This window comes from Equus asinus, chromosome X (assembly GCF_041296235.1).
Source record: "Equus asinus isolate D_3611 breed Donkey chromosome X, EquAss-T2T_v2, whole genome shotgun sequence".
NCBI lineage: Eukaryota > Metazoa > Chordata > Mammalia > Perissodactyla > Equidae > Equus > Equus asinus.
Window position 1 is genome coordinate 26,616,925 of NC_091820.1, and position 25,065 is coordinate 26,641,989.

A 25,065-nucleotide genomic window follows, 5' to 3' on the forward strand; every position below is an offset into this window, starting at 1 on the left:
ACCAAGTAGACTCCAACTTCTTCCCCATCCCTTATAGTTAACAAAATGACAAGGAGACAATGTAATCACCAAAGACCTTTTTCTGCAACTCCGAACCTTATTAAATGACATAAACCATGATACAGAGCAAGTATTTCTTTAACATGAACACTGTTAGAAGATGTCAAGAAAGACAGACCCACGATGTATGATGATTAACATACTAGAAATTGTACTTAAGCAAATTAGAAAAGTAAGCAATTCTGACTATAGAAACTTGAATTTCCAACGCCAACATATCAGTTACTTCCTTAGTTTGATATTCAAGAACCTTTGTGATTGGAATTCAACCAACTATTCAGCCCAATTTCCCATCACCATAAATACCCTATCCTCCAACTGTCTATCACTTAATTCAAGTGATAGATCACTTAATCTATCACTTAATTCAAGCCTTTGCGCTTACGTCACCCTCTGCTCAAAGTTCCTGCTACTCAGGCTCCATTCCGACAAAGGGCCCTAGGTGTGGTCTGACATGAGTAAAACAGATGGGTTTATAGGAATTGTATCCAAGATCACCTTAGAATGTTTTAAAAAGTCATATCTCAAGTGAACTAACTGAAATCTGGGTCTTTTTCACAAGTGTTGCTCTAATATTCACCTCTTGAACAATAGATTCATTTTCCACTTTAATTACAATTTTCTAAACAAGTGTGGAAGCATAAACCACTACACTACTGAAATATTTATTACAATATAAAGTAAGTATGTGCAGTTTTTTTTGCTGCATTTTCCATCTTTTCCACTTTTTTTCCTAAAATTAGCCCTATTCGTTCAGTAATACTATCTTCACGAACTCCTGTTAAATAAATCTAAAAACTTTTAATGTTCCACTTGGCATTTACCATATGTTCCCAAGATTCTCAAGGTCAAAGAGCAATTCTTGTATCACACAGTATGAAGCACATAGCTGGTTTAAATAAATATGTCTGTTGGGGCCCGCCCCATGGCCGAGTGGTGACGTTCACATGCTCCGCTGCGGCAGCCCAGGGTTTTGCCAGTTCAGATCCTGGATGCGGACCTAGCACCACTCACCAAGCCATGCTGAGGTAGCATCCCACAGCAGAACTAGAAGGACCTACTACTAGAATATACAAGTAGGTACTGGGGAGGTTTGAGGAGAAGAAGAAAAAAAAACGATAGGCAACAGATGTTAGCTCAAGGCCAATCTTTAAAAAAATTCCTGTTATTCTTGCTGTTGATGGCATTGAAAAAGAAAATAGAATGAAAAGGGAAAGACTTTTTTTTTCTGGAGTGAAAGAGCAAAGCAATATAGATTGTGTCTCCTAGAATAAAAGAATCCCTCACCTAGATATGAAAGTAAATCAGGTCAATTTTCTGACCTGAGCTGGAAAAGTTAATTCAAGTCAACCTGTGTTTCCCTTCTCAGTCTCAGCATCTTAACAGAGTAGCAGGGACTACACATAGCGCTCGGAATTATGGCCATAGAGAGAACTTTCTGTTGGCTGCCCTAAAATTTTGCTCTATTTTCCCTACAGGAGGCGAAAGTTATTCCCTGTAATTTTGTTAACGGTTTTCCCTACCACTCCTCCCCAGATCATCACCTCTTCAAGTGCTGCCTCCACTTTTCTTTATCAACCCTACCACAACTCTAGTCCAAGATTATGCCTGTGTGGCTTCAATTTCCCCTGTCTCCCTGCTTCTGCTCAGACCTTTTTCCATCTGTTCCTCAAAAACTAGCCAGAGGCTAACATTCCAGTTAGATCTTTCAAAAACTGAATCAGATTACTTAATTTCCTCAACTGAAGTTCTTCGAGAAATTTCAATTATTTTTAAAATAAAATCTAAACTTTTTACAATAGCCTCTGGGGGCCTTCATAAACTCTCCTCTCATTTTGTCCCAATCTTCCCATAATTTGCTAGTTTCTAGTCCTCCTGGACTCCTTTCTGTTTCTTGGATATGTAAGCACTTCTTCTCCACCTTGGGGCATCTGTGCTTGTTTCCATTCTTCTTAATGTCCTTCCTCCGGCTCATCCTACAGCTGGCACCTATACATTCTCAGGTTTGGCTCAAATGTCATCTCTCCAGAATGTTTTCTGAGTAATTATAATCTGTGATAATATAATTTAGATAGTCATTTGTTTATTACCTTTCTTTCTGTAAGCTCCGTGAGACCATAAGCATTGCTCTTGATTTTCTCCACTAACTACCTAGTGCTCAATACTTTTGTGGCACATAGCAGATGTTAAAAAATATTTATTGAATTAGCAAGTAAGATAGTGTTGTGCCAAACAATTAACAGATTAATGTGATTCCTATAAAAATCCCAATGGCATTTAATACAGTAATAGAAAAAAACAAACCTAAAATTCATATGGAACCATAAAACGCCGTAAACAGCCAAGGCATTCCTGAGAAAGAAGAACAAAGCAGGAGGCATCACACTTCCTGATTTCAAAATATATTATAAAGACAAAGTCATTAAAACAGTACGATAACTGGCATAAAGACTAATGGAACAGAATGTAAGCCCATAAATAAACTCACACACATACGGTCAACTGGTCTCTGACAAGGATGCCAAGAACACACAATATGGAAAGGCTAGTCTCTTCAACAAATGATGCTGGGAAAACTGGATATTCACATGAAAAAGAACAAAAGTGGACCCTTATCTTACACCATATACAAAAATCAACTCAAAATAGATTTAAGATTTAAATTAAAAACTGAAACCGTAAAACTCCTACAAGAAAACATATAGGAAAATCTTCAAAAGATTGGTCCTGAAATGATTTCTTGGAGAGACATAAAAAGCATAGGCAACAAAAGTAAAATAGACAAAAGTCTATTTTAACATAAACCACATTTACTTTTGGTTTATGCTGTGCAAAGTTTATGCAGAGCAAAGGAAACAACTAACAGAGTGAAATAGTAACCTACAGAATGGGAGAAAATATTTGCAAACCACATATCTGATAAGTTAATATCTAAAAATATGTAAGGAACTCCTACAACTCAATAGCAAAAATAAATAAATAATCTGACTAAAAAATGGGCAAAGGACTCTTCATTTCTCCAAAGAACACGTACAAATGAACAATAGGTACATGAAAAGATGCTTAACATCACCATTTATGAGAAAAATGCATATCAAAACCACGAGATATCACCTCACTCTTGGGATGGCTATTAAAAAAAAATCAAAAAAAGTACTGGTGAGGATATGGAGAAAATGAAACCCACCACCATTGGTGGGAATGCAAAATGTTGCAGCTACTAGGGAAAACAGTACGGAGGTTCCTCAAAAAAATAAAAAATAGAACTACCATATGATCCAGCAATCCCACTTCTGGGTAAATATCCAAAATATTTGAATTCAGGATCTCAAAGAGATATCTGTATTCTCATATTCATTGCAGCATCATTCACAGTAACCAAGATAGGGAAACAAACTAAACGTGTCCATCAATGAATAAATAAAGTGTGGTATATACATACAAGGGAATATTATCCAGCCTTTAAAAAAAAAAAAAAAAAAAGGAAATCCTGCCATATGTGACAACATGAAACAACCTGGAGAGTATTAGGCTAAGTGAAACAAGCTAACCACAGAAGGACAAATACTGCATGATCCCAATCATATGAGGTATCTAATATAGTCAAAATCATAGAAGCAGAGAACAGAATGATGGGTGCCTAGAGCTGTAGGGAGGCAGAAATGGGGAGTTGCTGCCCACCAAGCATAAAGTTTCAGTTATGCAAGACCTAATTTCTAGAGATCTACTCTACAACATTGTGCCTGTAGTTAATACTCTATCATACACTTAAAAATTTGTTAAGAGGATAGATCTCATATTGTGTGTCCTTATCACAATTATTTTTAAAAGAAACAAAAAAAGACAGTATCATGTCAGCAATCTAGGGTTATAGGACAAAAGAACACCCTTTTGAAGTCTTAGAAATAAACAAAACACTTGTTTTATAACTAATGTAGTCACTTTCCCCATTTTGTGCAAAACCAAATCAAACAAAAAAACCCAATAATTATTTTCTCAACATGATTTCCACTTCACAATTGAAATAAATCCAAACTATATTACAAATTTTGTTTGCATGTTTACATTTAGAAACATTTAATTTCTTCCTTGTTAAAATAATAGATCATCTGTAACAAACCATATGCTGCTGCAGTTTTCTGTATTCATCTAGACTAGAACATGGTCTCTCTCGTTTGCAGTTTCTAGCAACTGTTTTGGGAGACAATTCTACCCTCTAAATCTTCCAGCCCTAGGTAACCATTAATCTACTTTCTGTCTCTTTAGATTTACCTATTGTGGACATTTCCTATAAATGGAATCATATATATATATATATGGTCTTTTGTAACTGGCTTACTTTCACTTAGCATAAAGTTCTTAAGGTTCATTCATGCTGTAGCATGTATCAGTACCTCATTACTTTTTATTACTGAGTATTTCACTGTATGAATATATCCATTTGTTTTCTTTATTCATCAGCTGATGGGCATTTGGGTTGCTTCCACATTTTGGCTATCATGAATATAGTCATGCGTCACTTAATGAAGGAGATATGTTCTAAGAAAAGTGTCGTTAGGCAATTTTTGTCATTGTCTGAACATCATAGAGATGTACTTTCACAAACCTAGATGGTATAGCTTACTAAACGTGTAGGCTATATGCCACTAATCTTATGGGACCACCATCATATATGTGGTCCATCATTGACTGAAACTTCATTATGTGGCTCCTGACCATAATGTTCTCTGAACACCAATATATACTCTCTAGTTGCTACACCATCTCATATTCATTCTTTCAGTTATTCAAACTCCGTTAGTTTACTTGTGACACAGGGATAATAAAACATATTCTCAAAGGGTTGCTCTCTGAAGACCAAGAAAGCTAATTTATAAGAAAGTTGTTTGTATACTAGAAATTATAATGAATACAGGATACATTTTGTCTTTTAATATTATTTCCTCATCTCATCTTTGCCAGGTACCAACCACTAATTCCTTATGCCAATTTTCACCAGTCAAAGTATGCTTAAAAAGTCAAGTCTTTGTTTCATTGTGAGAATGCTAGTAAAGAAAAAAAAGGAAAGAGGAAGTGAGTCAGGATGGGCAGCAAAAGACCCCTAATTGCTAAAGCAATCCTGAGAAAAAAGAACCAAGCTGGAGGCATCACAATCCCTGACTTCAAAACATACCACAAAGCTACAGTAATCAAAACAGCATGGTACTGGTACAAAAACAGGTGCACAGATCAATGGAACAGAATTGAAAGCCCAAAAATAAAACCACACATCTATGGACAGCTAATCTTCAACAAAGAAGCTGAGGGCATACCATGGAGAAAAGAAAGCCTTTTCAACAAATGGTGCTGGGAAAACTGGAAAGCCACATGTAAAAGAATGAAAATTGACCATTCTTTTTTACCATTCACAAAAATAAACTCTAAATGGATCAAAGACCTGAAACCATAAGGCTTCCAGAGGAAAATTTAGGCAGTGCACTCTTTGACATCAGTATTAAAAGCATCTTTTCGGACACCATGTCTTCTCAGAGAAGGGAAACAATAGAAAGAATAAACAAATGGGACCTCATCAAACTAAAGAGCTTCTTCAAGGCAAGGGAAAACAGGATTGAAACAAAAAGAAACAACCCACTAATTGGGAAAAAAATATTTGCAAGTCATATATCCGACAAAGGGTCAATCTCCATAATATACAAAGAACTCACACAACTCAACAACAAAAAATCAAATAACCCGATCAAAAAATGGGCAGGAAACATGAACAGACATTTCTCCAAAGAAGATATACGGATGGCCAATAGGCACATGAAAAGATGTTCATCATCACTGATCATCAGGGAAATGCAAATCAAAACTACACTATCACCTTATACCCATTAGAATGGCAAAAATAACCAAAACAAAAAGAAGTGTTGGAGAGGTTGTGGAGAAGAAGGATCCCTCATAAACTGCTGGTGGGAATGCAAACTGGTGCAGCCACTATGGAAAACAGTATGGAGATTTCTCAAAAAATTAAAAATAGAAATACCATATGACCCAGCCATCCCACTACTGGGTATCTATCTGGAGAACTTGAAGTCAGCAATTCCAAAAGTCTCATGCACCCCTATGTTCATTGCAGCGTTATTTACAATAGCCAAGACATGGAAGCAACCTAAGCACCCATCAACCGATGATTGGATAAAGAAGATATGGCATATATATATATATACACACACACACACACACACACACACACACACATATATACAAGGGAATATTACTCAGCCATAAGAAAGAATAAAATCGACCCATTCATAACAAAATGGATGGAGCTTGAGGGAATTATGTTAAGTGAAATAAGCCAGATAGAGAAGGACAATCTCTGTATGACTCCACTCATATGAGGAATTTAAATATGTAGACAAAGAGAAAAGATTAGTGGCTACCAGGGGAAAGTGGGGGGTGGGCACAAAGGGTGAAGGGGTGCACCTACAACACGACTGACAAACAATAATGTACAACTGAAATTTCACAAGATTGTAAACTATCACAAACTCAATAAAAAATAAATAAATAAATAAAGGAAAGAGAGGATGGACTCCCAGGCCCTTGTGTTACCTCTTTGCTGAATACTTAATATGCACAAAGTTCCAGGTAGCAATATAAGAAATGAGATTTACTCCCTGGTGCTAGTTTGAGGGTAAATCATACACATATAAAATTCTTTGAAAACAATTATTAACAAACTAAACTGCAGTATGATTTGATATGGTGATTTTTTATTTGCCATATATATGTGCATAATATATAAACATATATATAAGTATATAATATACAAGATTGCATATATAATTTATATATCATATAAAATGTATATTACATATAAATTCTATAAACAATTTATATAACACACATGCACAATATATAAATTATATATTCACATATAATTTGTATAATTTATAATTCATATATGTAATCTATTTTTAATTAATGATTGTTAATTAATCAAGACAAGTTTTCCAAAAAAGTGAGTAAAATTGCCAGAGATGTTTCAGTAAATAAATTGGAAGGGAGGAAACCTTATTTAGAGGTAAATGGAGTGAAAATGTCTGGCAGTTTTATAAACAATGAAAGATAAAGAGTAGACATAACAATATGGTTGGGTAGATTGACGGCCGTATGGATACAGAGTATATATTGTTATATATTGATATTGCAGTATCATAGTCGAATCTCAGTTATCACCAAACATCAATTCTGAACATCCTTTAAACAAATAGAAAAAATGTTGAACCTTAATAGGTCCCTGTAAATTAAAATAATTTTCTAGTGAATAAGCTCTTTTGCCTACCAGTTATAGTATAACCATTAAAATGGACTTGATTTTAAGGTAGTTTTATGGATTTTATGACAAGAAAAATGCATTATTGTTAAATAGGTCAATGTTTGTAAATTTAGGACATTCACAATCTCTTCCTCAATTGATTTTATAGAGGCCCAGCAACAAGTATATTGAAATCCACTAGAGGGAGCTGACATTATTGTAAAGTTGTATTACCTGGTGCCCTATCAAGAAAATAAACCCCTCAGCAAAAATGACTTTGAAGTAAAAGGAAAAAATATGCTTTTATCTTTGGCTTTATTAAGTTCATTCCATGAAAAATTAAAAACTAGGAAAATGGAGAAAGCTTCACGCATATCACTATACTGATTCTAGAAATGTTATTATGTGGTAAATTCTTTGGATATTTACAAAGAAAAGCAATTAAAAATGTGTTTTCCAAATAGTTAACATTTTAGTAGAAAACAAACACATATTCTTGCTTCTCATAACAAGTTTGGGGAAGACATTTTTAAAAAAACATTTTTATCTTAATACCTTAAAATCCGATTTTACTCTGTAATCCTTTGTGTGTACATATATACATATGTCTGTATGTGCATGTTGAACCCCAAAGTCATTTACTAATTCTTAAAAGTGTTAATAAACCTGTCTCTGTCAAAGGAATTTTTCTCTTAAAAAGTAAGCTTATGAGTAGGGATATTTTGGACCAGCTACTATGTATTAATATCATAAGAGCAAATTGGTGAGAGAGAGAAAAACATCTAAAAAAATTTGTTGTTCATATGGCAGGCATTTGCATAATTGTTCCACTCTTATATTTTATCATTAAATGAGAAAAACAGGATATTGCATAATTCTGGTGATCCAGTAGTAAAATGCAGCCAAAAGCATAATTTGTCCTTTGCTGAGTTTCAGTTGCCACATGTATGCTACAGCTATAATAATCTTCATATGAATTGATGGAAGTATTGGTAAGATGCCTAGCTAAATATCCGTAGACATACAGCAAACAGGATTTATTCAAAACCCACTAACAAGGCTTCAACCCCTCTTTTCTTTCTTTCAATGTTCAAAACATTTGATTGTAAAATTTGCAACCCACTAAAGAGAAGTCATGCCCATATTAAACATATGCTTTATTTTTTCCTCATAGTCATGAAATTATTAAGGGGGGAGAAGAAATGAAAATATAACATACACGTTTTCCAACAGCAGTATTTCATTACTTGTTACTACAGGTTGCAGAGAGGGTGGTTTCTTTGACAAAAATTATTCTTTCATGCTAGTATTTTCTCTTTTCCCCATAAATAACTAATTTGGAAAATAGCAAGTTAGTCATTTTAAGTATTTTTACTTACTTGTCTGTAGTTCTTTCTCTCTGGCCTGCACATCAGCAAAGACTTGGTTAAAATGATTTGTAAAGGCCACAAAGTCTGCATCCAGGAACATTGGCCCTTGTCCTTTCTCTTTCAGGGCTATGCTTTTAATTTTTAATCGCTCAATTTGAGGCTGAAGAGCTGACAGCCGACTGACTTCATCCTGTACCATAATTTGAAGTATTAAAATAAGTAACATTTTTATTTTGCATACATTATGTTTTTGTTCAACGAAGGTGTTAAAAGGCAGTGATGCAAGCTTAGCTTAATGCCCTTATAAAAAAATTGATAAGAAACATCCATGACAGTTCAGGCAAGCCTCGAGCACAGGTCATCAATTTAAGAATACCTTGGCTCTTTGTTCAACAAATATCATCATATATAACCGTCTTTAAATTTCAAAATGACATCATTTAGAGTATTAATGGGCATGAATGTGTACAGTTGAAAAGTACAAGGAATGACCTTATATCCTTTCCATAAATCAAACATGGATGTTCCTCTGCATCTCTCTTAACTCAAAGCTGTGTGCTTTTGCTTCAAATTCTAAGCTCATTCAGTGAACAATATTCTCTTTAAATTCATTTGTGTAGAATACAAATTATATATATACATACATGGTACATTACATATATGTGTCTATGTAATATAGACATATTGGTAATTTAATCTATGTATTATTTATGTACATACACATATTTATGTCTATAATTATCTAACTTTTGTATAGTCTCATTATTTCTCCTGAGTGAACAGGCAATTGCCATTGTTTTCATTAGGGTGACTGTTGGCTCTGTTCCTCTCTTGTTGTACTGGCATAATTGTTAATAGCACCTCCTTTCACTCTCAAGCATATCCTGGTTTGGATGTTCAAATCACATGGACACTCTGCTATGCTGTCCGATATAGTAGTCACTAGTCACCTGTGGCTACTGAGCACCTGAAATGTGGTTCGTCCAGATTTAGACACGCTGTCATTGTAAAACATACAGTGAATTTTGAAGACTTAGTATGAAAATATACAAATATAAACCCTCATAGTTTTAAATATAGATTAAATCTTGAAATGATAATATTTTTGATATATCAGGTTAAAAAATGTATTATTGAAATTCATTTACCTCTTTCTTTTTCCTTTTTTAATGTCACTTGTAGAACATTTAGAATTACATATGTGGCTCAAGTTTGTGGCTGGCATTACATTTCTTTTGAAGAGTGCTGTTCTTGATATAAATGTTTTCATACTCTTTTCTTTCCAGTGAGGTGGTAATTCATATGTATCTGACACATAAATAATTTGAACTCAAACAGAAATTTCAAAATTCCCTTTCTTAAAGTATTACTACTATGGTTGCTTATTTATAATTCATACTTATGCTACCTTTAAAAAAAAGTACTTCAGGATTGTTTACCATTTATAATGTAATAAAACAGGATAATTAAAATTTAAAAATTGGATCACAAGACAATTAGGAGGAGGGGAAAATTGAAAGAATTATATAGTAATTATGAACTAAATATAAATCTGAGCTTCCTGGAAATCACAGAAAAAAGTTTAAAAAAAACGTTACGTTTGAATGCATGCATACTCTTTTGGAGAGAGTAACTTTTGTCTGAGGACTGAATAAGATGAACTTATCACACATATCCCTTTATAGTAGCAAGACCACCTAATGGGCAATGCTACTTGTGATGAGTTTTAGAGATTCAAAGATAATTTTCAGAGGAGTGTTGGTATGTGGTTATGACAGTATGAGTTGATTCAGGTAGGTTAGTCTGACAATCATTCTCTCAGTAAGTGAAGATGAAAGACATTTAGATGAATGAGGAGGTGACCCACGTCTCCTATTCAAATATAAAACCTCTTAATCAAGTGCTAGAAGGTAAGTGCATATCTATGGATGAAGAATAAGACAAGAGGTAAAGGGTAATACTCTGTGTTTTTGACTTTAGAACTACAGACTTGCACTTTGTGCACTAGGCTTGCAAATGGCAGCACTGACATCTGCTGGGAAACATTTAAGAAACTGATTTACATTTGGCCAGATGGAGGGCCGTCAATCTTCCTGTTTTGGGGGCTATAGAAGGAGCCTCCAGTATAGTAAAGTGTGTTCTGCAAAACAAAAGGGACTTTGAAACTAATAAAACATTTGGGCAAATGTTCAGTTGAGGCCTTAAAGTTCTAAGAGTAAATCACAGGAGAGATGATTTTGACCTGAGATATTTAACATTTAAAAGATGTTAACAGTTACTCATTATTTCCATAAAAGGGCCTTAGTGTGGTTAGTCCTCCAGAGTAAGACATCTTACTTGGGCCTGCTTAGCCTTTAAAATTATATGTTTATCTGATGGACAAACTTTTGTATCTTTCTTGGGAAAGGGTCCATGGATTTCCTCCAACTTCCAAAGGGTTTTCTATCCCCCAACATATTATGAACCAGTTCCAGGAACCGTTAGATTTTGAGCTAAATCTGAACTCTAATCTTAGAAAACATCCCCAAATAACAGAGTGCATTGACAAACAAGATGGAATAATTTATTTACCTATCACTAATCATAGCCAAATGGTATAATTTTAACTCCTGTGTGAATGACATTGAGCTTATCCTGCTAAATATTTTACCTAAGGTGATTCATCAAACTAATAGAAACCAATGGGGCAGAGAGAAAGAATAAGGGGAGACGAAGAGGGGTGGAATTGTGTTATCAGATTTCGGAATTTTGTGGCTGACTGCAGAAAAAAGAAATAATTTCACTTAGCATGACTTCCCTAACCTCGAGAGAATATTTAAGATATACAAACTCCAGTGATCTCCATTTGTTCCTCAGATAGAAGCCAAGGTCCTAGCATGCCCCAAGAGTCTTGCTTGGTCTGCTATATGCCTGTCTTTTTGCCTTCATCTTTCATCTTGCACCCTCAACCCTCTATGCTCAGCATTCACATTGGCCTTCTTTCAGTTTCTTGGTTGTTATTGCTCCCTCTCACCACGTTCCTTCTGCCTAAAGCCTCTCACTCTGCAGTTCACTTAATTAATTTTGACTCATTCTTTAGCCTTAACTCAAATGTATCTGCCTCAAGGAAACTGTCCTTGGTGGCTGTGTCTTGGTTAGGTTTTCCCTGTTAGACATTCTCCCAGAACTCGGTACCTCTGTTTAAAGCATTTATCCCAGCGGTAATTTTACATCTACTTACGTCATCATTTACTTAATGTCTCTCTCGCCTATTCCAAGTAAACACTATGAGTGCAGGGTCAATGAATGCTCACTGTAATAGTCCCAAAACCTAAGTGACCACTGCCCCACTGGGTCCTGAGGGTAGAACCACCACCTGAGCAGGACTGGAAGGCAGGCTATCAAGCCAAAAAGGATTGTTTTCTAGCCTTAAAATCCAGTGGAATTTGCCTTGCTAGATTTTGGACTTATATAGGGATCCATCACCACTTCCTTCTTACCTATTTTTCTTCCTTTTGGAATGGGAATGTCTATCCTATGGCCATCCCACCATCACATTTTGGAAGCACAAGTTATCTGATTTCACAGGTTCACAGCAGGAGAGGAATTTTGTCTCAGGATTAATCATACCTCAATCTCATCCATATCTGATTTAAATTATATTTAGATGAGACTTTGGACTTTAAAAGTTGATGCTGGAATAAGTTATGACTTTTGGACTTTAAGGGCTCACAGCATGTAAGAAGGACATGCGTGGCGGGAAGGATCAGAATGCTATTGACTGAATTGTGTCCCCCCAAAATTTGTATGTTGAAGCGCTAACCCATAATGTAACTATATTTGGTAATAGGGCTTTTAGGAAATAATTAAGGTTAAATGAGGTCATAAATGTGGGGTCCTTATCTGATAGGACTGGTGTCCTTAAAAGAAGAAGAGAAAGAGATTTCTCTCTCTCCTTCTATGCACATGCACTGAGGAAAGGCCATTTGAGGACATGGTGAGAAGGCAGCTGTCTACAAGTCAGAAAGAGAGCTCTCACCAGGTGCCAAACTCTGCCAGACCTTGATCTTGGACTTTCCAGTCCTCAGAATCCTGAGAAATAAATTTCTGTTGTTTAAGCCACCCAGTCTATGGTACTTGTTATGGCAGCCCGAGCCAGATAAGGCACTCAGCGTATCATTCTCGGCCATGTTAGAGACACTGAGTATTTATTTTATGGATAAATGCATTTTGTAGATGTTATTATTACTTTCTAGATCTGAATCTCAAGAAACAGGTTAAGGTAACATCATCAGATTTTAGTTGCAAGAAATAATGTAAGTGGAATATTCCACAGACTCAGAAGAAAAAAGAAGTCATGGATTCTATTTTTTTAATAGCAAAATGTATCTAAATACACAAATTCCCTATATTTGCATAGTATTTGCATAATAGACTAAATGCCTTTATGTACTATAGTCTTTGTCCAAAAATATATTTCCTGGGTTCATTTACTTCCTGGTAAAGCTGTAGATCCAACATCTGAGAATCATCATCAAGTCCTTCAAATGTTTTTCCTTCCACAATAAGCTTTGAACTTGACATCACTTTCTGGGTTCAATACCACCTCCAAACCAACCCTGTTACCACTCCATCTCTAGTCTCTTATTATTCAAATCATTCTTTTCAAAGTACGCAGATTAGCCCCCATTCATTGCTTTTTAGTCTACCATTAAGGTTCATCCCAGAAACCTTTTCGTCTATCCTCTAACCAATTCCCCACTTCCCATGAAAAGTGTGTAGCTCATAGTAACTACACAAAAAGTTCAAGTTATTAAGATTATTATATATCTCTTGTTACACTTGCAGACAAACTTTTTCAATCTCTTTCTCAGGCCGTTTTGTGCCAGTTATATCTTGTTTTCCCCTTCAGATCCACTGTCCACCCTTCTTCCATTCTATAAAATGACGTTTATAGACTGCAGCTCCTTGCCCTCTGCCTTCTGATTAAGTTTAGTCAGCGGGGAACCCTGTTCAGACTCTGGAGGCAGGAAAGCAGGGTGATTATTTTTCTTACTCCATTCCTGTCATGGCGCTTGGGCTGGCTCTTAAGGCTGCCTTTAAAACGGGCATCTGTCTCTCTCCTTCTGGGCCTCCATCACTTCTCTGTCCCTGATCCTTTCTGTCCTAAGAACGATAACAGATCTGATGCTGGGTTGCTGTACTACCCTTTGTGGTTCCTCTATACTCCAAGCACATTTATAAAATATTTTTGTAAAGAAACCTTCCTCAAATTATCCTAATTTGAGTAGACTGTCAGTTTTAAAGACTTTCCTCATATATCTGATTATATGTTAGCTGCTTGTGTTTGTGTGGACTCGACTTTTTCAACATATGACTAGATTTTGTTCTTAGCACATTGGCTGCCATAAGAAAGAGCTCCAAATTATTGGCCACTTCTCAAATGATACATGTAGTTTCCATATTCCAAAACTGCCTCGCCATTTTGCAAACTGACAAAATCAGTTAGCCATATGTAACTACTCTAAATACTTTTGGTTTTTTTTTTTTAGGATTCAGGCATCCATCTATTACCTTTTTAAACTGATTTTCTTTGCTTATATTTTGACCTTTACTATGTTTAACTAAATCCTCAGAAGGGAAATTTTATTAATAAATAATTTACTATTCTTCTGGAAATCGCCAAGAAATTCCTAATGATGATGCTCCAAATAGGAGGAAAGATTCTTACCTTACAAATTTTTAACTGGCTTTTAATTGCTGTTGGCTCTGATGTGGTGATGGGTTGGGTTTTCAACCAGTTTTCAGCAGTCGTTGTCATCTGCTCCAATTGTTGTAGCTGATTATAGAAAGTGATGATGTTGTTCTGATACTCCAGCCAGTTAAGTCTCTCACTTAGCAATTGGCAGAACTCACTCCACCGGCGGTTCAGTTGTTCTGAGGCTTGTTTGATGCTGTCGGCATTAACACCCTCTAGAAAGAAAGATTCTTTAAATATATCCACTGAAGCCACAGGCTGAAAGATATCCAAAAGTGTCTAAATATCTAAAAGTGTCTCAAGTTTAAAAGTATTCATCATATGAATGATTTCAAACAAATCAGTTATTTAATGATGTAAAAGTACCGAGATGATTTCTCATTATTGATCGCAAATTCTTAGAGTAGTATCTTATCAAAGAATACGAATGTAATAAAGTAATAAATAAGGGCATATAGGATGTAGAAGAGTAGAATATATTTAAATAAAGACAAAAATGGTCAAAGCTCTGATGGGGGTGGAAGACTGATCATGGACAAATGACCTTATAGATGTTTCCAAATGAATGTTAAATATCATGTATATTATTAAAATGTTTCCTCCAAAACTAACTTACATTTTTTTTAATGGTTTGGGAATTAGTTGAAATGCTATTATTTGGATTTTTTTTTTTTAAAGATTGGCACCTGAGCTAACAACGGTTGCCAATCTTTTCTTTTTTGTGCTTTATCTCCCCAAATCCCCCCACCCGACCCCCGGGACATAGTTATATATCTTAGTTGCAGTTCCTTCTAGTTGTGTCATGTGGGACGCCACCTAAATGTGGCCTGACGAGCGGTGCCATGTCCGCGCCCAGGATCCAAACAGGTGAAACCCTGGGCCGCCGCAGTGCAGTGTGCAAACTTAACCACTCGGCCACGGGGCCGGCCCCTGGATTTTTTTTTTTTTTTTAAAGAAAAATAGTGGGGCCGGCCCCGTGGCCGAGTGGTTGTTTGCACACTCCACTCCAGTGGCCCAGGGTTCGGATCCTGGACGCGGAGGCGGCACCGCTCATCAGGCCACATTGAGGTGGCGTCCCATGTGCCACAACTAGAAGGACCACAATTAAAAAAATATACAACTAAATACTGGGGGCATTTGGGGAGAAAAAGCAGAAAAAAAAGATTAACAACAGTTGTTAGCTCAGGTGCCAATCAAAAAAAAAGAAAAGAAAATAGTCAGTATTTATCAAAAATCAATAATTCTGTTTCTGCTATAGAAATCCAGAAATAAGCAAACTGCTAATGGGTCCAGCAAAGTGAAACAAGCACCAGGAAAAATAATCTAATACTAAAAAAAGGTTTTCATAATATTTACATAGCATTTACAAATGTGGAAGTTGATGTGAAAGTTTTAAAATCACCTCTTGCAGTACTAAAGCAGAAAAAAAATCTATCAATGGAAAATGGAAACAAATATACATCGTTATCTTTAGCCTTCTGGAGAACCTACTACATTTTAGAGAATATGGTATGTCTTTTAATATATTGTATATTATCTAAATTTTATCATAATGTGAGATATACGACTAATGCCAATCCAACTATATATTATCCTATACATAGTATGAAAGTGTAGCAACATCATGCGATACTATGTGTTAAAATATTCACTCTCTAAAGTTAGTTCACAAAATTTAGATGTTCTTACACATACACACACAAACGCATAGTTTATATATTAAGTTCCTTACATTATATAAAGATATTAAATATGATATGCATTCTAAAGCGCAGCTATGACAGCACTGATAACTTTCTTTTATTGTTGAAATACTAAATATTTGAATGTTCCTATTCCTACATATATCCACAGGGAACTCAAAGTGGATCATAAGCTCACTCTAAGATTCTTCCTCTAGATTAAAACATCTAAGGGATAAAGTGATTTAGTGAAGACCAAGTTGTCTAGGAGAAGCTGGTTTTACGAATGTTCATTTTACTCAACTTTCTGGTAGTATGATTTAGTTAATGGGCAACTAAGTTATTAAAAATCCGAAGACCATCTCTAGCAAACATAAGGCCTGTGGTTTTGCTAACTTGTATATGCCTGCCACTTCACTCTTTTTAACAACTAAAAAAGTATGGATTTGAATTCAATAACTATATTATTTTATCCTCTTTTACTTTCCTCTGCTCAGATATTCTTTTTGTCTTGTTGTAATTATGCTGTGCTGCCAAACCACATCTCTCAATTCATTTGAAACACAATTCTAACTTCACTAACTTCACAATTTGACACTACTCAGGATGACACTGGAGAAAACAAACTTTGGCAATATTATTGTCAACAATCTTTTCCACCTTCTTTAGCTGGTATATTTTTAAAGAAAAATAATTGAAAAAAATAAAGTGTAAAATGATTATATATGCGTGTCTCCGTATGTACAGCTATAAAAGGCAGCCTGTGGTTTGCAGGAGATAAATATTCATCTAATACCCTCCTACTAGTTAACGAAGCAATTGGTCTTATTGACATTTACATGTGTTGTGTGATACACTGTTTGTGATAATTTGGTTTTGAGCAGTGACCAAGAATTGTACCAAAATATGTTTTGGGGGACGCCACTAAGTAACTGTAGTTGTAAAATGATCACGTTTGTTACAAAGTGTAAGAGAAGAATCCCAAACTGAGGTCACATAGGCACTCAGTCTGAGAAAAAATATTTCAATAAAATGCTAACATTGTTGCTGGAAATAATTTAAAAATACGTAGGTAAGAAATTTTAAATGTTACTAATTCAAAAACATGTCATGGATCTAAATGATAAGATGCTTAGGGAAATATTTTCAGAAAATGTTACGTTAAACTCGAATAAACACTTAGAAGAATGAAGTCCATGGTATCCCAAGTCCAAGATAGCAAGTAAGACATGCTAAAGTAAATTAAAGGTACTGATGGAGTGATGCTGGATTGAGTCTTATTTAACATTTGTCTAAATGATAAGAGAATACAGAGAAAAATATCTGTCTCTGAGAGAGGTCAACCATACAAAGACCTCCTAGCAGTTGGAAAAACAAAATTGTACGTTAATTTTCCATGTGAATAATATATATTAATTTAATCACCAAAATGTAAATCAAACTATAATGAAGTACCAATAGGTTCTGTGGTATCTACTAAATTCCTAGGATAGAATTTAATAAATCCTTGCTGATCATTGCCCAAAACTGTCAGCTCAATATACTATGCCAAAAAAATGTCCAGATGCTAAACAATACTGTAAAAGGAATTAAAATGAATGAGAAAGTGAATTCTGTACAAATCCACTATGAAATCTACAACACTCTCTACTTATTAGCATATTGATTTTTATAACTGAGTAAAGGCAATTAAAACACAATAATAGGTAAAAGAAGGAGCTCCATATTAGGATATCTGGTGAAGGCGGGCAGAAGGGTATAGAAATCCACAGTTAAGAGCTCTGGTATTAGGCAGACTTGAGTTCAAATTTGACCCTCCACCCCTTTATTAGATAGGTGAACTGGGTTCAGTTATTTAATCTCATTGGGTCTCATTTTTATTATTCACGAAATGAAGATAACATAGAATTGACCTCATAGAATACATATGAGCATTCTGAGTTAACATGTGCGAAGTAGTTACACAAAGTCTGACATATAGCAGACAACTAATGAATATTAGTCAATGTTAACATAAAGAAATGAAGAAAAACAAGTAGGAAACAAGAAAAGAGACCAGATGTTTCAAATGTTGAAGTTGGGGGGGGGGGGAGTCTTCTTAATGACTGAAAGGGGTCATTTATGAAAAATTGATAAATATTTTTAAAGTTACTGCTAATTTTATATAATATGACACTAGTATGGGATATAGAAAGTATGTGTATAAATTTTTTAATTATATCAACCAGTGATGAATTCATAAGAGTTTATCAGGGAATCTTGGAATATTTGGTCATACATCTATAATCATTTGAAATTAAAGTTATAAAGGATAACCAAGTCAAAAAGTAAAAACAGGGGCCAGCCCAGTGGCACAGCAGTTAAGTGCACACATTCTGCTTGGGCAGCCTGGGGTTTGCTGGTTCAGATCCCAGGTGCAGACATGGCACAGCTTGGCATGCCATGCTGTGGTAGGTGTCCCACATATAAAAAGTAGAGGAAGATGGGCACGGATGTTAGCTCAGGGCCAGTCTTCCTCAGCAAAAAAAAGAGGAGGATCGGCAGCAGATGTTAGCTCAGGGCTAATCTTCCTCAAAAAAACCCAAAACAAACAGAAAAGTAAAAACAGAAATTTCTAGATGTCACTGGAAAAGATTTAATGTTGACCACAGAGAATTAGACATCTTATTGTGAAGGATTTGTATGTAAATATTGTATTAATTCATGTGTAAGTATGCTTCCTGCTCAACTAGAGTATAACCTATGCTTCTACACTATAAACTCCTCTAAGAAAAATGTCTCCACTGACAGTATCAGATAGAGTTCTCAGCTTTGAGTAAGTACGGAATAAATACACTGTACTTGTGAACTCACCCAACACCAAATCAATAACTTACTTCATACGAATATGAACACTAGGGGAGCAACACCCACAGATGCAAAATTCCAAACAAACACATGCACCATCTCACTTGCTTCAAGTTTGCTTTAAAATACTTGGGGGAGGGATTGAAAGCATTGTCACATGTCACATTACTTAATGTATATCTCTTAAATCAAAATTAGAAATACCATTACTTCACCTTCATGAATGAATTGGCCATCTATTACTCAGTATTACTCATGATACTATGAGCAAGTCCTTAAAACTTTTGTAGGATAAATAAGGGCACTAAGCATTTCCCAAGCGAATACTCACATATGAATAATTTTACTATTATATATGATTGTTTCATGTGTATTTCATAGAATTACGTTCCTTAACTGAAAACTGTAACTTTTATAATAGTTTGTAAGTGTAAATATCTGCAAAGTTTTAAGTATCAATCATTTGAGCATCTGCTTTTCTAATTTTTTGTTAGCTACTTAAGAATACAAACACTAACTCACCAGGCATTATGAGCAATACTTACAGAGACCATTTTGTAGTAGCACATTAGAATCTCAGGGATAACGGATCATAATCCATTCACATCTCATATTCTAAACAACCCCTGAAATAGTCTATGAATAAATATATTGCACCCAGAGGAAATGGATCATTACTTGAAGTGCATCCATTAATTTTATTACTTGTGTACAGTGTATAACAGACTGTTAGAATAATTTTAATTGTGCACCACCTTCCATGCAAGTACTTCAGAACTGCCACTTAAAGTGAAGTATTCCTCATCAAGTATATTCATCATTAGCTGTGAAGCCAGAGTAGAATAAATGCAAAACCTGTGTTTTTAGAGCCCTTGAATTAGAAGAATATTTGGAATGAAAATTTAAAATAAACTTGCTAAGAAATAGTCTCCTATTTTTGCTGCACATTAAGTGAGGGTCATTATAAGTCCATTTACCATTCAACATAACAGCCTAAAATGTAAGAGAAATTTACTCAGAGTCCATGAAAATAAGGTCTGAGTATTGTAGACTCTGTAGAAACTGTGGGTTTCTTTGATCACATTAACTTTTATGCAAATGCTATGCCATGTCTTTTTAAAATAATAGCTTTTAAAAATTAGTGGATTTATGCAAAATTCACACCCCTAGTGAATATAACACATAGAAAAAACGAAAAAAGAACTATGTTAGTGAATCTATTTCTAAACATTATTGAATTAAAAGAGAAAAAAGTCAGACTCCCACTCATATTTGTTCTTGTGACTAATTTTCCGCAACAACAGTGACCACTATAATCTCCCTTTACACATACACACAAGCATAGTCTCTTCCTTTGGAGATCAGAGCTAAACAAAAACGTGTCTGTCAATTAACAACATTTATTGAGTGTGAACTGTGTGTAGACAATAATCCCAAGTGTCATGTGGAGAAACAGGAGACATGAATCAAATTGCCCAAAACTTAGGAAAGAGTAACAGAAGAGGAAATGGGTGCAACTGTAGAAAGCTACTCATTCATAATGGAGGGACTGGACTACTGCAAATAGTACGATTTCTACACCCCATTGGTATACAGACCAGTTGCAAAATCTCTTCCCATTAAAATACATAATTAGAAGAATTTTTGCCACAGAAAATCCTTCACAATGTCATGAAAAGAGGATCATGAGAAGTTTGGCTTTGAGATGAGCCAAAGCGACTATAATCCCTGCCCCTGCCCATCTGACAATATTTTGTTGCCCAAATTCAACTGATATCATTCATGTGGAAGTACTTAACAAGCTATAAGCCAAAATACTAAAAATACAGTTCCATAGTTGTTAATATAGATAAGAGGAGCCCTCGTCTGTGTTATCAGTCTGTGCTATTTAATTACAATCCTTAGCAGACTTACTATTAGGTATCACCTTAAACACTATAATCTAACACTCAGGGGATGATGGTTTTGAGACGTTCCTTTAGTCTAATATACTAATAATTACTACTTTTATTTAAACATTTCCTTAATGACTGTCTTCGGGCTCTTAATTAACACACAGAAAACTACAATTAGAAACTGAAAGGGAAGTACAATTTGATGTAGAAAATATCGCTAACCCTATTCGATAATTACATTATATGATCTCTGGAAATTGTGGCAAAACTATTTTACGGCTTAAAGAAGGGGAAATTGAGCTATGTTTATAGATGTTTGCAAACGAATGTTTTAATATAACTATTTTTTTGGTAATTTCAATATTAATAAAGGAAAACAATTCATCTAAACAAGATATTTTTTGTTATATCTGAGTGATCAGGAAACAAATATCGATGCAAGAACACTATTTTACAAAAAGGACTAAGAACGAAGTCTAATCCCAAATAGATAAAAACGAAGTATGCTTGTGTTTAGGTATAAAAATGTTCTAGATTGACCTGAGATCCCATATTCTCACACATACAATGAAAAGGTTTTGCTTTGTACTAAGTAGATCAGTTAAAAAAACTGTTCAACATAAAATCTTGGAAAAATCAGGATTCATTAATAAGCAATAGTATGTATGTAGTAGCAAGATTCTTTACCATATTTAGTTGCTAAAATTTTCATTATTTTATACCATTTTGTGCTTAAAGAAATATAAAAATAAACCTCAAAGAAGGCTATATCGTATCCTCTTTAAAAAAATTAAAGTAAAAATTTGAAAATTCTCATATTCAGTAGAACCCAGCTATAGGAAACACAATTAGATCACTGGGTACACCCAATCTAGTCTCCCACTTACTCTCATTAAAGTTCTAGAAAGTTAACAATTTCTTAAGACGAAGACTATGATAATATTATATATATATTGAGAGTAAGCATCATAAAGATTATATCTGTGAAAAATTTCTCCAAGAAGAAGAGGTTCTCTGCACAACCCAACATTCTATCAAACTACTGCTGTCCATACTTTTCCAGTGATTTGAGGTTGACGTATGAATAGCAAATTAATGTAATGTTAGTCTATTATGACCATGAAGATCGCTTGCACTTTTCCAAAAGAACTGGGACATCCATAAGGAAAATGTTCATGTATAGCTTTAAAATATGCAAATAATTTATGTAACTACCCTTTTGTTTAGAAAAATGTCCCAAATAAATTAATAAGAATCTCTTGCTGAATCTGCATATTCTTCAAATATGAATCATTACTGTGAAATTCACAATATAGTCAATATTAACTGTATTTCAATATTCTGCATACAACTCTTTACATTTGAAAATGTAGAGCCAAAATGAAAATTATCTTCAATTGATTATAACTTCTATGTGACCCTGCAAAACTGAACACGAGTTAAAAGAAACAGTGTTCTCAGAACATACAATTGATTTTTAACAAAAGTTTGCAACATCAAATGAAGGTCCCTTCTACATTGGTAATCTCCGCACTTTTAACTCTTAAGACCCCATCCCACACTGTTTGTCAGCACCTTTCTTAAATTCCTTCTAGAAGTTACCATCAGGACTAACAGATTTTATTTTCTGCATTTCTTCTGCGGTGCTAAAAATTCACTCTTTCAGTAGATATTTAGAAATGGCCAAAAGTGATTTGGAAATATGTCTGATGTACCACTTTGGGTCAAAACTGATGTAAAATATAAGTACTGCATTAAGGAATTATTTTGCATGTCTTAGAGTTTCATTCTGAAGGAAAATTTAAAAGACAAGTTCCAAAATCATTCTAGATATTTTTAAAAGTACCCTAATCTTATGGAAAATTGTTTTAAGTAGAAAATTCATTTTTCTATGTATGGAGATATATATATATATATATATATATAGTTTATAAAATGCTCTCTTTAAAATATAACAGCTATACTTATGTTATTCTTCATACGTATTTTACATTGTGAATATATTAAATGTCACCACAGTAAAACATATATAAAATTTACATATATTTGTATTAGTTGCATAATACTATAACATTATACAAGAATGATTTACCTTTATCTTAATTTTTGATATGTGGTAAAGATATGTGGGTAAAAGAAATAGACTTTACATGAGGCCCTAAATGATGTACCCTGATTCAGCTCTCACTTTCCTTTCTATAAATAAAAGGACAAGAGTGCATGTGTTTTATACGGTTATGAGTTTTATTATAACTGCATAGCCCAAACTTGAGAAAGGAAATTCTGGGCTTGTAAATTTAAGAGCTTTACTGGGATAACTGTTGAGAAACCTGATTTAGAGAAACCTCGATTTGTCTTTCAGCTTCCTGAGCTACACCAATAAACTCTGGTTTTGGGCTCTATGCTAGCGGAGCTACCATGAATTAGGGTTAGGGGTCCCCCTGACATACACCTGGAAAGGTCTTCCAGGCACTTACTGTGTATCTGACTTAACTCACAATTTGCACAAACAATCACGTAAGATAAATATTATGCAATTTCTTCTGTGAAAGACAAAAAAAGGAAAAGAAATTAGAATCTTTGAGTCTACTTTTTAATAATTATGTAAATTATTTGATTGAATGGAGGAGAGCTATGTTCTAGTTATAGCTCAAATTTGAGCCTAATCTTGTATCAGTTAGACCATATCTTCATTGGCATAACAAATGACAGCTTAACATTTAATCAATACAGTCAATCAAAGAGGAATGTCTCAAATCATACTCCTAACCCTTACTGGTCTTTGCTTTCTACACAGTTCAGCATTTTCCCTCAGAATTATTATTTTCTGACCAAAATTACCAATGCCATTATCTCAACTACTGCCTTATTTTTGCTATGCTAAACAGAATTTAATCAATTAATATTTATTAAAGATCTAATCTATGTCCTGATTTTTCTCTATGCCTCCAAAAGTTAGAGCTAAAAGGGCAATAATCTAGAAAATCCTATTATCACTAATCACATGATCATTTTAATCCTGTGTGTAGTTTCAATTACCAAAAACAAACACCTTCCCTTCATTTCTAAAGTTTAACTGCTCTTTGAATAATTCAGTGTATGCTACTACCAGATGATCTGAGGTAAGGTATGCTTGATATTTGTCAAATGAGACCATTTAAAAGTATGGATTTCATATCAGCTTATAAAAATGAAAAAGTGATGATGTAGCTTGTAGGGGAAATTATATAACAGCTACAAGAATATTTTTTAGATCATATAATTTTATGTAACATGAATATGTCATTATCAAACTCATCAGTTAATCCAGCTAGCAACACACATCTAAACAACCACCTTTTAGTATTTTGCATTGTCTATGTATTCATCAACTTGTAAACCCAATCCTCAGCTGTCATATTTGCTTGTTTTTATTCTTAACCAAATACAGTCTTGGGGCTCATTAGCAGAAGGAACTGAATTGATTTCCTAGGAAGACCACTGAACTTTTTAATGCCATCACGGCAATTAAGGCAAAAAAAAATTCATACATCGAATTTATGCTCCAGAATGCAGGCGGGTTCTGTAAAAAGCTGACATGTACAACAAAAACATTTCCTATATTTGGTTATAATATCCTTGTAAACCTATCCTTTGAAAAATGAAAAAAGAAATCTTGTTTAGAAATAGCATTATCCCTGCTTTTCATAAATTACTTATATCTGGAAATGACCATAGTAGTATGACAATGACAATTTGAAAGAAGTTTGTTCACAATTGATGTCAATAACATATTTTGCTCAGATTTGAAGCACTAAGTGTTACCAAAAATTCACTTTAATTCATTCTTTAAAAAGAAAAAAAAAGTTTTGCTAGTTTTTTACTTTTACCTCACTCAAAAAAAGTTAAAGTTAAAAAATAAAAGTTTGGGGCTGGCCCGGTGGCGCAGCTGTTAAGTTCGCACGTTCCGCTTCTCGGCGGCCCGGGGTTCGCTGGTTTGGATCCCGGGTGCGGATATGGCACCATTTGGCACGCCATGCTGTGGTAGGTGTCCCATGTATAAAGTAGAGGAAGATGGGCATGGATGCTAGCTCAGGGCCAGTCTTCCTCAGCAAAAAGAGGAAGATTGGCAGTAGTTAGCTCAGGGCTGATCTTACTCAAAAATAAATGAATAATAAATAAATAAATA

The 25,065-nt window shown here is 34.5% G+C and overlaps 1 protein-coding gene across 12 annotated transcripts in view; it reads right to left on the reverse strand.

The window, feature by feature from the left end:
* Positions 1-25,065, reverse strand: part of DMD (dystrophin) — a 2,265,680-nt gene that overhangs the window by 1,273,815 nt on the left and 966,800 nt on the right. For all 12 annotated transcript variants that reach the window (XM_070503127.1, XM_070503123.1, XM_070503121.1 and 9 more), the window contains 2 exons: positions 14,447-14,688; positions 8,746-8,926 (listed from right to left, as the gene is read on the reverse strand). In XM_070503127.1, coding sequence (XP_070359228.1) covers positions 8,746-8,926; positions 14,447-14,688 — 423 coding nt within the window. The remainder of the gene's footprint in view (positions 1-8,745; positions 8,927-14,446; positions 14,689-25,065) is intronic.